The sequence below is a fragment of the Chiloscyllium punctatum genome, chromosome 32 (genome assembly GCF_047496795.1).
Source record: "Chiloscyllium punctatum isolate Juve2018m chromosome 32, sChiPun1.3, whole genome shotgun sequence".
NCBI classification, from domain to species: Eukaryota; Metazoa; Chordata; class Chondrichthyes; order Orectolobiformes; family Hemiscylliidae; genus Chiloscyllium; species Chiloscyllium punctatum.
In genome coordinates, this window is record NC_092770.1 from 16,934,610 (window position 1) to 16,950,462 (window position 15,853).

At 41.3% G+C, this 15,853-nt stretch overlaps 1 protein-coding gene across 16 annotated transcripts in view; it reads left to right on the forward strand.

Moving 5' to 3' along the window:
• The window catches only part of ppfibp1b (PPFIA binding protein 1b), a 165,239-nt gene that overhangs the window by 97,227 nt on the left and 52,159 nt on the right, over nt 1-15,853 (forward strand). For all 16 annotated transcript variants that reach the window (XM_072551745.1, XM_072551744.1, XM_072551740.1 and 13 more), the window contains 3 exons: nt 4,462-4,523; nt 5,248-5,332; nt 11,299-11,426. In XM_072551745.1, coding sequence (XP_072407846.1) covers nt 4,462-4,523; nt 5,248-5,332; nt 11,299-11,426 — 275 coding nt within the window. The remainder of the gene's footprint in view (nt 1-4,461; nt 4,524-5,247; nt 5,333-11,298; nt 11,427-15,853) is intronic.

A 15,853-nucleotide genomic window follows, 5' to 3' on the forward strand; every position in this document is an offset into this window, starting at 1 on the left:
GACCAAAACTGAACATAATACTTGAAATGCGGCCTCACCATTGTCCTGTACAACTGCAACATAACTTCCCAACTTCTATATTCACTGCCCTGACTGATGAAGGCCAGTGTGCCAAAAGCTGCATTCACTGTCCTGACTACCTGTGACTCCACTTTCAGAGAACCATGCACCTGAACTCCAAGGTCCCTCTGTTTCACTACACTCCTTAAGGCCCTACCATAATTCCGACCTTGATTTGACTTTCCAAAATGCAATACCTCACAATTATTAAACTCCATTTGTCATTTTCAGCCCACTTCCCAACTGATCAAGCTCCTGTTGCAATTTCTGATAACCTTCCATAATGTCCTCAAAACTGCCTATTTGTGTCATTTGCAAACATACTAATTTTGCCTAGCACATTCTCATCTAAACCATTGACACTGAGGTACACCAGTAGTCACAGGCCTCCAGTCCACCAAGCATCCTTCCACTATTATTCTCTACTTCCTACCATCAAGTTAATTGTGTATCCAATTTGCCAGCTCCCTCTGGATTCCGTAGGATCTAACCTTCCAGAACAGCCTACCATGTGGAACCTTATCAAAGGCCTTATTGAAATCCATATAAACTACGTCTGCAGCCCTGCCCTGATATCTCATTGGTCACTTCATCAAAGAACTCTAACAAATTTGTCTGGTGTGATCTTCCATGCACAAAGTCATGCTGACTACTCCTAATCAAACCCTGTCTTTGCAAATGCATTTATATGTTATCCCTCAGAATCTTCTCACTTAACTTACCTACCATGGAAGTTAAGCTTACTGGTCTGTAGTACCCAGATTTTTCTTTGCAGCCTTTGAATAATGGTCCCAACATTTGCTGTTTTCCAGGACCTCACCTGTGGCTAACGATGAAGCAAAAATATCAGCCAGGAACCTAGCAATTTCTTCTCTAGACACTTGCAGGATTCTTTAATAAGTCTGGTCAGGACCAGGAGATTTATCCACCTTCATACATTCTTAAATATCCAACACCACCTCTACTGTAGTATGGACTGTCCACAAGAGATCACCTCTAACTTTCCCAAGTTGCCTTGTTTTTCTCCATGGTAAACAGAGGAGTAGTATTCATTGAGGATCTCACCCATCTCTTGCGGTTCCACACATATGTCCACACTGGTTCCTTGAGGGGTCCTATTTTCTCTCTAGTTATCCTTTTTGCACAGGGATCAATATTGGGACCACAACTATTCATGTTAAACATTAATAATTTTGATGAAGAAACTGAGGGCTTTGCCAAGTTTGCAGATGACTCAAAGATAGGTGGAAGGATGAGTGGTGTTGAAGAAGTGAGGAGGCAGTAGAAGGACTTGGACTAGGAGGGTGGGCAAAAAAATGTAGCAGGTGGAATACTATAGTGTAAGGCTTTGCATTTTGGTAGGAAGAATAGAGGCAGAGATTAATTCCTAAATAAGGAAAGGCTTAGAAATCTGAACTGCAAAAGGAATTTGAGAGTCCGAGTTCAGGATTCTCTTAACTTTAACATGCAGATCCAATCAGCAGTTAGGAAGGCAAATGCAGTGTTAGCCTGTATTGGGCTCTGGCAAGACTGCGCTTGGAATATTTAGAGCAGTTTTGGGCCCAGTATCTAAGGAATGGTGTGTTGACATTGTAGGAGATTGAGGTGGTTTGCAGGAATGATCCTGGGGTGAAGAGCTTCTCTTATGAGAAGCAGTTGAGGACTCTGGTCTTTTCTTGATAGAACTTAGAAGATGAGGGGATATCTCATTGAAACTTGCAGAATACTGAGAAGCCCACATGAGCAAGATGTTTCCCCCAGTAAGAGAGATGATCCCCGTAGAACTGTGATGGGGAAGAATTTCTTCAGCCAGAGGTTGGTCAATCTGTGGAACACATTGCCGCAAGTGGGCTGTGGAGGCCAACTCATTGAGTATAATTAGAGTCAGAGGTATACAGCATGGAAACAAACTATTTGGTCCAACTCGCCTACGCTGACTGGATATCCTAAATAAATGTAGGCCCATTTGCCAGCATTTGGCCCTAATCTGCACTCTCTCCAAGATATCTTTGATCCTTGCTCCAGGGAGGCAACACACCATTCTGATGTCTTGCTGTCAGTCGCAGAATCATCTCTGTGCCTCTAACTAGAGAGTCTCTTAGGACAATCGATTGCTTGGAACCTGGCATCCCCCTCGTCACATTAGAGCCGGTCTCTGCCAGAAACCTGGCTGTCAGTGCTACATTCCCCTAAGAGTCCATCACTCCATTCAATTTCCGAAACAGCATAACTTGTTTGAGATGGGGATAGCCACAGGAGACTCCTGCACTACCTGCCTTGCTCTCCTATTTTTCTGGAGACCACCCATCTACCTGACCGTATCTTTGTTTTATCTCCCTCCCTGCAATTGCCATCCATCACACCACCTAGCTCGTGTAAATTCCTCATTGCGGCTAACTGCTGCTGCAACCAATCCAAGAAATCGGATAGGATTTGCAACCAAACATGCTTCCTAGAGACATAATCAACTTAAGACAGAGGTTCTTGATTGGTAAAGGGATCAAAGGTTACAGGGAGAAGATAGGAGAGTGGATTTGAGAAGCATATCAGCCATGTTTAAACAGTGGAGCAGACTGGATGAGCCTGTTTATGTTCCTATATCTTATGGTCAGATGCATCCGAAGATAGGACGGTACTCTATGGGTTCACTGCTAAATAGCAGCAGTTTCCAAATGTGCCTTTTCCAGTGGTTAGTGAGCAATTCATGTAACTCCATGCTAACGGTTACAGATGAGTCGTGATTTTGGTTTTGCACTGTTTTGTATTTTAAACACTTGCATGGCTGCTCGTTGTACTGCACTGCAATTAACAGGTAACCACCATATGGTACGTTTAGCAAAATTAATAGTGCAATATTTGTTAGTCAACAAAGAAATAGGCAAATTGGCTTATTAACTTTTATCTTGGGGCATTGTCTCTCAATTTTGTTCTTAAAGTCCTTGATGTTTGCATTCCTTGGCTAGGTGACAACATTAATGATGGGATCAAAAGTAATGGCTTTGCTCTTATAATATACTTTGTTTGGAATGGCTTAAATGGCCTTTTTCCCCTTCCAAGGCTTCCTACAATTTTGCCAAGGCCAGTTCTGCTAATTTAAGTTGCTGAATGTGGTGAACCAAAATGTCTGGTTTGTGACATACCCTGGAATAATAGTTTTAAAAATCAATTTCATTTGTATTGATCTAGACTTCTTTCCTTCAGCATTTCATCTTTTAAGCCTCCACTCTCTCTCTCATTTCTCCATTGCTCTCGTTTAGAAAAATAAAACTTTAAGTTTTATTATGTAAATGGTAGTTATATATGATCAAAATATTTATTAATTTTATCTAATTAATAAATTCCAAGGTTTCCTCTAACAGATGAATGCACTGATCTCCAGTTGCCTAGCTGCATGTCCTTTCCTTTCTTGAGCCAGACTATTGCATCAGCTGTTCCTTATTCCAAATGTATAATTTGGACGTTCCAGCAATATCAAAGCACATTGCTTTATCCATCTCTTGCTTTATTCATTTTCCTAATTTGTAAAAAAAAGTGCAAAACATTTATGTAATTACTATGCCAAATCCTCATATTCCACAGCTAAGCTTCTTTCATCCGTGTTCTCTAAGTGTTCATTTGTATTTTTGTTTATAAACCGCCTTACTATATCTATTGATAGTTTATCTATTGTATATCCTTCCCTTTTGTTTTTGAAGATTTAGTTTAGTTTTAATCTCTTTCTTTAACTATAAAACTTCCTTCAATTGATTTCCTTTACCCAGCTTGGACTAAATATTTTGTGCTGTTCTCGAACTCTGATTTGTGGCAGATTACTTCCAATATAAAACTTATTTGTTAGCTTTACTTAATTATTTTGGGCTAGACCATCTTGTAAAAATTTTGCCTTTTCCAGTCCAGCACCCTCAATTTTGAATTTTTCAGTAACAGTTTCCACTCCTGTGCTGAACCTAACTATGCTAATTTTCATTGTCTCCTCATAAAAAATAAAATGCCCGTATTGGGAGAACAGCGACTTTGAAAATGTGCTGATAGAAATACATAACTACTGTTACAGGATTATGAAATATTTATAGTCCTGCTTCTAAGCTCAAAACACAATTGCATCAAAAATACTTGTAAGTATGTATTTTTGATTTTTTTAGTGCATGAACCCTTGAGCTTTCTTGGTTTTCTTTAATGTCATGTTTAACTTGAGTTTAAAGGCTGAATACAGCACGGCTTTGTTTTTAATAAAGAAATATGAAAACAGTGCTTGAAAGTTGGTTTTTTTTTGCTTTTTGATGAATGCTACTAATAGTGTTCTCCATGCAATTACCTTGTGTGGCATGGCAGCATGGTATAATAAAAAAATATAAAAATATATACAAGTACCATATTAAATGTCATTCCTGTTGCTTTCAGATCTCGAAGTATATAAAATGAAGAAAGCAGTTGAATCCCTGATGGCAGCAAATGAGGAAAAGGTAGATCCTATAATTTTATTCTGATTTAATTTTTGAAATAATTGGTAGGATGTGGGTGTCGCTGGTAAGGTCAGGCTTTATTAGCCATCCCTATTTAACCCTTCAAAATGTGATTGGTGCTTTGAACTGCTGTAGTCCATGTGGAGATGATGTTCCCACAATGCTGTTGGGTAGGGAGAGTTCATAACTGTGTGTTGCCTATCCCACCATTATGAAGTTGTAATTTATCTTTTGTATGTCTGAAATTTTGGAAGATACTAGCAAACTGGTTCTGAATGAGACCTGAAGTTGACTCATTTTGTTATTGGTGTCATCGATCTGTTACAAACTCCTAAGTATTTGATGAAATTACATTATCCAAAGAGGTGTAAAGATAAAAGGAATCTTTAAACCAAACCTGATCATTATCATATTTGAATTTATTTATTTTAACTTCACTGAATGTTATTATAACAGTTGCAGAAATGCAATTATTTATCTAAATCAACTAGCATAGTGTTTTTAATGACCGTGAATCATGGAGGTGCCTTTGTCTGCATTCTGTAACACAGAATTATGGCAGTTTGCACTTGGCTAATGGAGGAAGTCTCAGAATTCATGATTTCTGAAGTTTGCATATTTCCCTGATGTCTGCTAATATGAAGTTCTGTTGGTGTTAGCTCTAAGCTGAAAATGTTGAAATGTTTTTGCATATACTGCTTCTGAGTATATTTCCTTTTTGAAGGATCGAAAGATAGAAGAATTGCGACAGTCCTTGAATAGGTATAAGAAGGTGCAGGATATGGTGATGTCAGTGGCTCATAAGAAAGGTGGGATATTATGTTCTGTTGAATTTGCAACCAGCAAGTTGCATTTAAAATATTTGGTTAAATCAACCTTTTGCTCCAACTGTTTGGATAGTGAGATAACTATATATTTTTAAAATCCTGCAACAATGAAATTGTAAAGTTTTAAAAAATCATTCGGTAAAGCCTAAGCTTTTTTCTCCATCCACAATCTGGTGGTACTGTAATATACGCAAATATGTATGGATTCTCACTAATGACTGCTGTGTAATGTGACTGAGATCACAAGATATTATATGCATATGAAGGTCTTTCCTTTTTCAGTCTTGGGTCTTACCCCAGTTTACTTCTCATAGGGGTAGTAGCAAAGCATTGACATCTGGACATTTGCCTCAGTTCTGAACTTATGTGGGAATATTAAAATGTGAGAGCTTATTTTTTGGAAGTTTTCAATTCAAAAAGGCACATTGCTCATCTTAATTTTTTTAAAGATGTAGGATGCAAATTTGGGGCGACACAATGGCTCAGTGGTTAGCACTGCTGCTTCACAGCGCAAGGGACCTGGGTTCGATTCCAGCCTCTGGTGATTGTCTGTGTGGACTTTGCATGATCTCCCTGTGTCTGCATGGGTTTCCTCTGGCTGCTCCAGTTTTCTGCCCACAGACCAAAGATGTATAGGTTAGGTGAATTGGCCATGCTAAATTGCCCACTGTGTTCAGGGATGTGTAGGTTAGGGTAAATGTAGAATAATAGGGTAGAGGTGAGATACTCTTCGGAGGGTCAGTGTGGACTTGTTGGGCCAAATGGCCTGTTTCCACACTATAGGGATTCTATTCTATGAATTTATTATGGAACAGAAAAGAGTAGATTTGAGGGCAATATTTTTACTTTTGTTTTCTGGTATTGACTTCATGTGCCATGTACATGAATAACCCTACACAGCGTCAGTTGAACAGACTGTATGTAGGCTGGGCGGAGAAGGCTCATGAGATGATCATGTAGGTCTATAGAAAGAAAAAAGCTATTTCGCCCATAAGTCTGCATTTGTCAAAAACTGTTCTAATCCCAAATTATTTGGTGCGTAGCCTTATATGCCTTGACATTGCAGGTGCACATCCAACTACTTTCAAAATGTTATGAGGGTTTCTGCATCCTCCATCCTTAGTGTTTTCCAAATTCCCTCCACCCTCTAGGTGAAAAAGATTTTTCTCACTTCCCTAAATTTCCTGTCCCTTGCCTTAAATCAAAGCTCCCACTATGGTTGATCCCTCACCAAGGAGAAAGAATTCCTCTACCTATCCTATATATGGTCCTTCTTCATCTCCTCCCATAATGCAACCCCCCCCCCCCCGCCAAAACAGCGCCATCCTGGTGAATGCCCTCCATACCCCCTCAGTGCAGTCACATCCCCCTGTAATGTGCATTCCAAAACTGCAAACAGCTGTGGCCTGATCAACATTTTATACTGATCCATCATAACTTCCCTGCTAAGCCTTGGCTAATAAAGGCAAATACAGGTCGTTCTGCATTAACGCATTTTGTCAATGCGAATTCACTATTACGTGATTGACAAATTGGAGATGCTGTTTCTAAAGCACAAACTTTTATAACATGTGTTGGCTGTAATGCAATTACATTGCCAACATTTTAAGCACTGTTCCTAAAGCCTGATTTTTCTATAATGCAGGGTTGCGCGAGAATGTTAACCATCGTGATATAGAAGAACCGACTGTATCCCTTATGCTTTAACTACTTGTCCTGCAACGTTAATGGACCATTAGACATTAGCACCAAGGTCTCTCTGATCCTCAATGCTTCCCAAAGTCCAACCGTTCAACATGTATTCCTTGCCTTTTGTCCTACTCAAATGCTTCACTATAAACCTATCAGGATGGAGTACTATTTGCGACTGATCAGATAACTGGCCACTGTCTGTCTATATCCTGCAGTAATCAAGGCTATCTTCCTATTTTCCCTCCCACCAATTTTTGTATCATCCGTGCACTTACTGGTCAACTCTCCTACATTCAAGTCTAAATTACATACATACTGTAGTCAGCAAGGCCCGCGACACTGATTCCTGCAGAATTACACCGGACACAGGCTTCTAGTCACAAAGCCACCCCTTGACTATGATCGTCTGCTTTCTGCCTCTTAGCCAATTCTCGATCCACTTTACCAACTTGCCTTGGATCCCATGGGCTTTTACCTCTGCCATCAGTCTCCCATGCAGGATGTAATCAAAAACCTGCTGAAGACTAAGTAGACTGTCTTTTTGTGCTCTTGAATGCGCGATCAATCTTCCACTTGTGTACCCTCAGCAGATGTTCTTATGCAGGCTTTGAGAAGATGGTAGAGGATAATATCCTGAATGTTGGCTGAAGATTGTATCTTGTTTCCTTTTACCCTAGCCCTTAAAAAAACCCACTGAAAAGAAATGCATGATATTGAGCCCATCTATCTTTTTCCAGACACAGGTTTGAACAGGGGGAGGGGGTGGAGTTGAGATGGAGAAGAATTCCAGATTCCCACTACTGTGTGGGGAAAAGTGCTTCCCAATTTCATTCCTGAAGAGCTTAATTGTTATTTAAATACTTTGCTCCCTTGTTTTGGATTCTCTCATCAGAAAGGAATTTCCTTGTATCTACCTTTGCATTTACTCATTTATTCACTTTGATTAGAACACTTTTCAAAGTTCTAAAATCAAAAAGGCACAAATCATGTTCATGCATGATTTGCGACCTCTCCTCATAATTTAACTCCATCGTTCTGTTGAACCTGTGCTGTATTGCTGACAAGGTCTTGTATCATTCTTCCGTAAAATTGAGTATATAACTCCGATGCGGTCTGACCAAGGCAGTGTGCACTTAGTACGTAATTTCCTTACTTTAGATTCCACTGTCCCTCCTGAAGTACCATTAGTCGTTTGTTCACTTTTGGTGATTGCATACAAATTTTTAGTGATTTGCACATGTAAGCTTGTCTTTTCACCACCTAAGCAGTCATAGAAATGTATAGCATTGAAACAGACCCTTTGGTCCAACTTGTCCATGCTAAGTAGATAATCTAGTTGCATTTTCCAGCACTTGGCCCATATCCCTCTAACCCCGTCCTATTCATGTACCATCCAGATGCCTTTTAAATAGTGTAAATGTGCCAGACTCCTCCACTTCCTTGGGCAGCTCATTCCATATGTACACCACCTTCTGCATGGAAAAAGTTGCTCCTTAAATCCCTTTTAAATCTTTCCCCTCTGACCTTAAACCTGTGCCCTCTTGTTTTGGATTCCCCCTTGCTGGGGAAAATATCTTGTCTATTTACCCTATCCACTCACCTCATGATTCAATAAACCTCTAAGATAACCCAGAAGCCTCTGCTGCTTAAGGGAAAATAGCCCTAGTGTATTCAGCCCCTCCCTATAGCTCAAACCCTCCAACCCTGGCAATATCATTGTAAATCGTTTTTAAACTCTCTCAAGTTGCGCATCATCTTTTCTTTAGGATGCAGTATTCCAGCAGTGGCCTACCTAATGTCCTTTACAGCTGCAACATGACCTCCCAACTCATACACTCAATGCACTGATCAATAAAGGCAAACACACCAAATGCTACCTTCACTGTCCTGTGTACCAGCGACTGCACTTTGAAGGAGCTATGAATGTGCACCCAAGGCTTCTTTGTTCAGCAACAGTCACCAGGATCTTACCATTATGTGTATAAATCCTGCCCTGATTTGCTGTACCAAATGTAGCGCCTCAAATTTATCTAAATTAAATTCCATCTGCCATTCCTCGGCCCATGTGATTCAAGGTCCCATTATACTCTGAGATAATCTTCACTGTCCACTACACTGCCAATTTTGGTGTTATCTGCAAACATACTAACCATATCTCCTATATTCACATCCAAATCATGTATATAAATGACAAAAAGCAGTGGATCTGGCACCGATCCTCGTGGCATACTGCTGGTCACAGGTCTCCAGTCCAAAATGCAGCCCTCCACCACCACCCTCTGACTTTCTACCTTTGAGCCAGTTGTGTATCCAAATGGCTAATTGTCCCTGTATTCAGTGTGATCTAACCTTGTTAACCAGTCTACAATGCAGAACCTTGTCAAACGCCTTACTGAAGTCCATGTCAACCGCGCCCACTGCTATGCCTCCCTTCGGTCCACTTCGTCACTTCAAAAAAGTCATGTCTGACACAAGATTGACCATTCATGAAGCCATGTTGACTATCACTGATCAGCCCTTGTCTTTCCAAATACATATAAATCCTGTCCCTCAGAATCCCCTCGATCAACTTGTCCACTGCTAATATCAGCCCCACTGGTCTATAGATCACAGGCTTTTCCTTAACACTTTCCTTAAACAATGGCACCACATTAGTCAACCTTCAGTCTTCTGGCACCTCACCTGTGGCTATTGGCATTAACTCTATTCTCTTGCCTACCTTTAACTGATCCAGGAGCTAGTTTGAAGCTGTGCTACCCGTACATTGATGCATAAATGCACATGGTTCTGCAATCATTAAATTCAAAGTGAAACATGAAGAATATTTTTCTTCATTGGAATACAGGGAGAACTAGCCATTTGGATTCAGAATTGGTTCAAAGGTAGAAGACAGAGGGTGGTGGTGGAGGGTTGTTTTTCAGATTGGAGGCCTGTGATCAGTGGAGTGCCAAAAGGATCGGTGCTGGGTCCTCTACTTTTTGTCATTTACATAAATGATTTGGATGTGAGCATAAGAGGAACAGCTAGTAAGTTTTCAGATGACACCAAAATTGGAGGTGTAGTGGGCAGCGAAGATGGTTACGTCAGATTACAGCAGGATCTTGACCAGATAGGCCAATGGGCTGAGAAGTGGCAGATGGAGTTTAATTCAGATAAATGCAAGGTGCTGCATTTTGGGAAAGCAAGTATTAGCAGGACTTACACACTGAATGGTAAGGTCCTAGGGAATGTTGCTGAACAAAGAGACCTTTGAATGCACGTTCGTAGCTCCTTGAAAGTGGAGTCACAGGTAGATAGGATAGTGAAGAAAGCGTTTGGTATGCTTTCTTTTATTGGTCAGAGTATTGAGTACTGGATTCGGGAGGTCATGTTGCGGCTGTACAGGATACTGGTTAGGTCACTGTTGGAATATTGCGTGCAATTCTGGTCTCCTTCCTATCAGAAAGGTGTTGTGAAACTTGAAAGGTTTCAGAAAAGATTTATAAGGATGTTGCCAGGTTGGAGGATTTGAGCTATAGGGAGAGGCTGAACAGGCTTGGGCTGTTTTCCCTGGAGGGTCGAAGGCTGAGGGGTGACCTTATAGAAGTTTACAAAATTATGAGGGGCATGGATAGGATAAATAGACAAAGACTTTTCCCTGGGATTGGGGAGTGCAGAACTAGAGGGCATAGGTTTAGGGTGAGAGGGGAAAGATATAAAAGAGACCTAAGGGGCAACTTTTTCACACAGGGGGTGGTATGTGTATGGAATGAGCTGCCAGAGGAAATTGTAGAGGCTGGTTCAATTGCAACATTTAAGAGGCATTTGGATGAGTATATGAATAGGAAGGGTTAGGAGGGATATGTGCCAGATGCTGGCAGGTGGGACTAGATTGGGTTGGGATATCTGGTCGGCATGGACGGGTTGGACCGAAGGGTTTGTTTCCATGCTGTGCATCTCTAAGACTCTAAGTAAAAACTGATTTTTTTTTTAAATAGTGTAAATGAAGAAATTTGTGTTTCACTTAAAAATACGAGGATTAAAACAGTTCGGAGAATTTTGTAATTTTGACACTGTTGAATAATATGCCTCTTTTCCAAATATAAATATGTTTATTTATTACTGCTAACTATAGCAACTGTTGTAAATAATAAAAGATGTGGAATCCAAACTAAGAATGATGGTGATGTTTTTTCCAATGTGAAAACCATTATTATATGGCACCAAAAATGAAAGAAAAGTTAACATTTCTTTCCAAACCGATTGTGCTGCTATAGTGAAAGAAGGTGACAGTGACGAAAGTCTGAATGGGGGATCTGCTGGAGTTAACATCAGTGAAACCTTGGAAATGGAATTGCGTTCTCCAACTACACCAACCCCAGCAGCAGAGGGAGTGCCAGCAGCAGTAAGTTAATTGTCATAGTCATGCTCCAGTCTGAAACCTTCTTCAGATTCATTTTCCTTTAATGGGCCTTGGTGAAGTAGTGTGGATTTAAAATGAGAATTGTCACCAGAATCTCTCCTAGAGTATGTGTTTGTGGAATGGCAGGACACCAGGAGTTGTGAAACAGCAGCTTACAACGAACCTTCTAAGAGTACTTGAACTAATGAATATAGCAGAGAAAAACAATGTAAGATGTCATTCTGTGATGTGGAATTTGTAAATTTGCTGTGTTTCTGTATTTGATGCAATAATATTACCACATTCTCATCCATGTACCAAGTTTACAGCAAGTGCATTGTCAGTGACATCTCATTCGAGTGGGTGTTGACTACTCTGTTGTTTTATTACTGTTAGTGATAATATTTTACCTTCACTAACAAAATAGTTTGTCTCCATGTTGCTTTCAGATGATGGTTAAGTGCTGTAACTAGTGATAAATGAGTGCATAAAGGGGCTTCTGCAAGTTAGGTGAAGAGCAGATGTAATTCCTTGTAATTGTAAGCAGGTGAACTTGGAGAGAAGACATGAGAATGAAAAGTGATGATAGGTTACAAGCAGTAAGGTGAAATCCATGTCAATTTGAAAGGACTGTTGAGATTTGTTAGTAAAAAGATGGAGGATATTTTGTTCTTAAATGTTCTTGTTCTTGAACATAGTTTTGGAAGACTATATTGGATAGCACATGTGGTCGTCTTCTACTCAGATTTTGCACTTGTGCGTTAATAAACTGAATAGAAGTAACTACCAAAATTCCCATGTGCTTTTCCAACCCTATTTTAGTATAATGGTTGTTGGATTCTTCAGTATTTGGGGGAAAAAAAGTGTTGTACTTCCAACCAAGTTCCCTTACGCCAAAGAAATTTAAATTTAAAATTTACTGTATTTGTGTAATAAAGAAATCATGGCATCAAATGTGTAGGAGCTAAGTATGTGTTTCTGGAGTATAGAGTCATAGAGATGTACAGCATGGGAACAGACCCTTCAGTCCAACTCGTCCATGCCGACCAGATATCCCAACCTAATCTGGTCCAGTTTGCCAGCACTTGGTCGATATTCCTCTAAACCCTTCCAATTCATATACCCATCCAAATGCTTTCTAAATGTTGTAATTGTACCAGCCTCCTCCACTTCCACTGGCAGCTCATTCCATTAACGTGTCACTGTCTGCATGAAAAGGTTGCTGCTTAGGTCCCTTTTATATCTTTCCTCTCTCGCCCTAAACCCATGCCCTCTAGTTCTGGACACCCTGACCCCCAGGGAAAAGACTTTGTCTATTTATCCTGTCTATGCTCCTCATGATTTTATAAACCTCTATAAGGTCACCCCTCAGCCTTCAATGCTTCAGGGAAAACAGCCCCAGTCTATTCAGCCTCCTCTTATAGCTCTAATCCTCCAACCCTGACAACATCCTTGTAAATCTTTTCTGAACCCTTTCAAGTTTCACAATATTCTTCCAATAGGAAGAAGACCAGAATTGCATGCAATATTCCAAAAGTGGCCTAACCAATATCCTGTACTGCTGCAACATGACCTCCCAACTCCTGTACTCAGTGCTCTGACAAATAAAGGAAAGCATACTAAATGCCGCCTTCACTATCCTATCTACCTGCGACTCCACTTTCAAGGAGCTATGAACCTGCACTCCAAGGTCTGTTTGATCAGCAACACTCCCTAGGACCTTACCATTAAGTGTATAAGTCCTGCTAAGATTTGCTTTCCCAAAATGCAGCAACTCGCATTTATCTAGATTAGATTAGATTCCCTACAGTGTGGAAACAGGCCCTTTAGCCCAACAAGTCCACACCGACCCTCCGAAGAGCAACCCACCCAGACCCATTTCCCTCTGACTAATGCACCTAACACTATGGGCAATTTTAGCATGGTGAATTCACCTGCCCTGCACATCTTTCAACTGTGGGAGAAAACAGGAGCACCCGGAGGAAACCCACACAGACACAGGGAGAATGTGTAAACTCCACACAGAGAGTCGCCCGAGGCTGGAATTGAATCTGGGACCCTAGTGCTGTGAGGCAGCAGTGCTAACCACTGAGCCACTGTGTCATCCCAATCTAAATTAAACTCGTTCTGTCTCACCCAGCCCATTGGCCCATCTGATCATGGTCCCATTGTAATCTGAGGTAACCTTCTTCGTTGTCCACTACACGGTGGCACGGTGGTTGGCACTGCTGCTTCACAGCGCCAGAGGCCCGGGTTCAATTCCTGCCTCAGGCAATTGTCTGTGTGGAGTTTGCGCATTCTCCCTGTGTCTGCGTAGGTTTCCTCTGGGTGCTCCGGTTTCCTCCCACAGTCAAAAGATGTGCAGGTTAAGTGAATTGGCCATTGTAAATTGCCCGTACTGTTAGGTGAAGGGGTAAATGTAGGGGAATGGGTCTGGGTGGGTTGCTTTTTGGAGGGTTGGTGTGGACTTGTTGGGCCGAAGGGCCTGATTCCGCACTATAAGTAATCTAAAACCTCCTATTTTGGTGTCATCTGCAAACTTACTAACTATACCTCCTACGTTCTTATCCAAATCATTTATATAAATGACGAAAAGTCATGGACCCAGCACCAATCCTTGTGACACTCCAGTGGTCACAGGTCCTCCATCATTACCCTCTATCTTCTACCTTCGAGTCAGTTCTGTATCCAAATGGCTAGTTCTCCCTGTATTCCGTGAAATCTAACCTTGCTAACCTGTCTCCCGTGAGAAACCTTGTTGAATGCCTTACTGAAGTCCATATAGATCACACCTACCGCTCTGCCCTCATCGATCCTCTTTGTTACTTCTTCAAAAAACTCAATCAAGTTTGTGAGACATGATTTCCCATGCACAAAGCCATGTTGACTATCCCCAATCAGTGCTTGCCTTTCCAAATACGTGTAAATCCTGCTCAGGATTCCCTCCAACAACTTGCCTACCACCATCAGGCTCACTGGTCTATAGTTCCCTGGCTTGTCCTTACCACCTTTTTTACATAATGGTACCATTATGGGCAGCACGGTGGCACAATGGTTAGCACTGCTGCCTCACAGCGCTAGAGACCAGGGTTCAATTCCCATCTCAGGCGACTGACTGTGGAGTTTGCACGTTCTCCCCATGTCTGCGTGGGTTTCCTCCCACAGTCCAAAGACGTGCAGGTCAGATGAATTGGCCATGCTAAATTGCCCGTAGTGTTAGGTAATGGGGTAAATGTAGGGGAATGGGTGGGTTGCGCTTCGGCGGGGCGGAGTGGACTTGTTGGGCCGAAGGGCCTGTTTCCACACTAAGTAATCTAATCTTAAAAAGAAAAATTAGCCAACTTCCAGTCTTCTGGCACCTCACCTGTGATTATTGATGATGCAAATATCTCAGCAAGAGGACCAGCAATCACTTCCCTAACTTCCCACAGAGTTCAAGGGTGCACCAATCATGTCCTGGGGATTTATTCTTTATGCATTTCATGACATCCAGCACTTCTTCCTCTGTAATATGGACATTTTTCAAGATGTCACCATCTATTTCCCTATATTCTATACCTTCCTTGTCCTTCTCCACAGTAAACACTGATGCTAATTCTCTTTCATGTTATAGCATTTCCAGCATGGAAATACGCACTTCACCATGTTTATGCTGACCAACAAATACCAAACCACACTAATCCCATTTACCCACAACTTGGTTCATAGCCAACTATGCCCCAGTATTTTAAGTACTACTTAAACGTTGCAAGACTACCTGCCTCACGAGCAGCATGATCCATATATTTACCACTCACTGGGTGAATAAAAATGTTGTCTGATCTCCTTGAAATCACTTGCCTCTCATCTTAAACATATGCCCTATGGTCTTTAGACACATCTGTGGGTAAGAGATTCTCACAATCAGCTCTGTCTATGTGTCTCATAATTTTGATTATCTCAATTAGGTTCCCCCCTTGGCCTTCTCTGCCCGAAGGAAAACAAACCCAACCTCTTTGGTGCAATTGCAACATTTAAGAGGCATTTGGATGGGTATATGAATAGGAAGGGTTTGGAGGGATATGGGCCGGGTGCTGGCAGATAGGACTAGATTGGGTTGGGATATCTGGTTGGCATGGACAGGTTGGACCGAAGGGTCTGTTTCCATGCTGTACATCTCTATGACTCTTCTCATAACAGAGATGCTTCATTCCAGACAAAATCTGAGTGAATCTCCTCCCCACCCTCTCCAGTGCAATAATGTCTTTCCTATAGTGTGGGGACCAGAGCTGCACACAGCATTCCTTCAGTGGTCAAACCAATGTTTTAGAAATATGACTTGTAACAGTACTTTCTTGCTCCTATATTCTACACCCCAGTTAATGAAGGCAAGCAGCCCATATGCTACCTTCACCACCCTGCCTATCTTTGACACCATTTGGGATCTATGA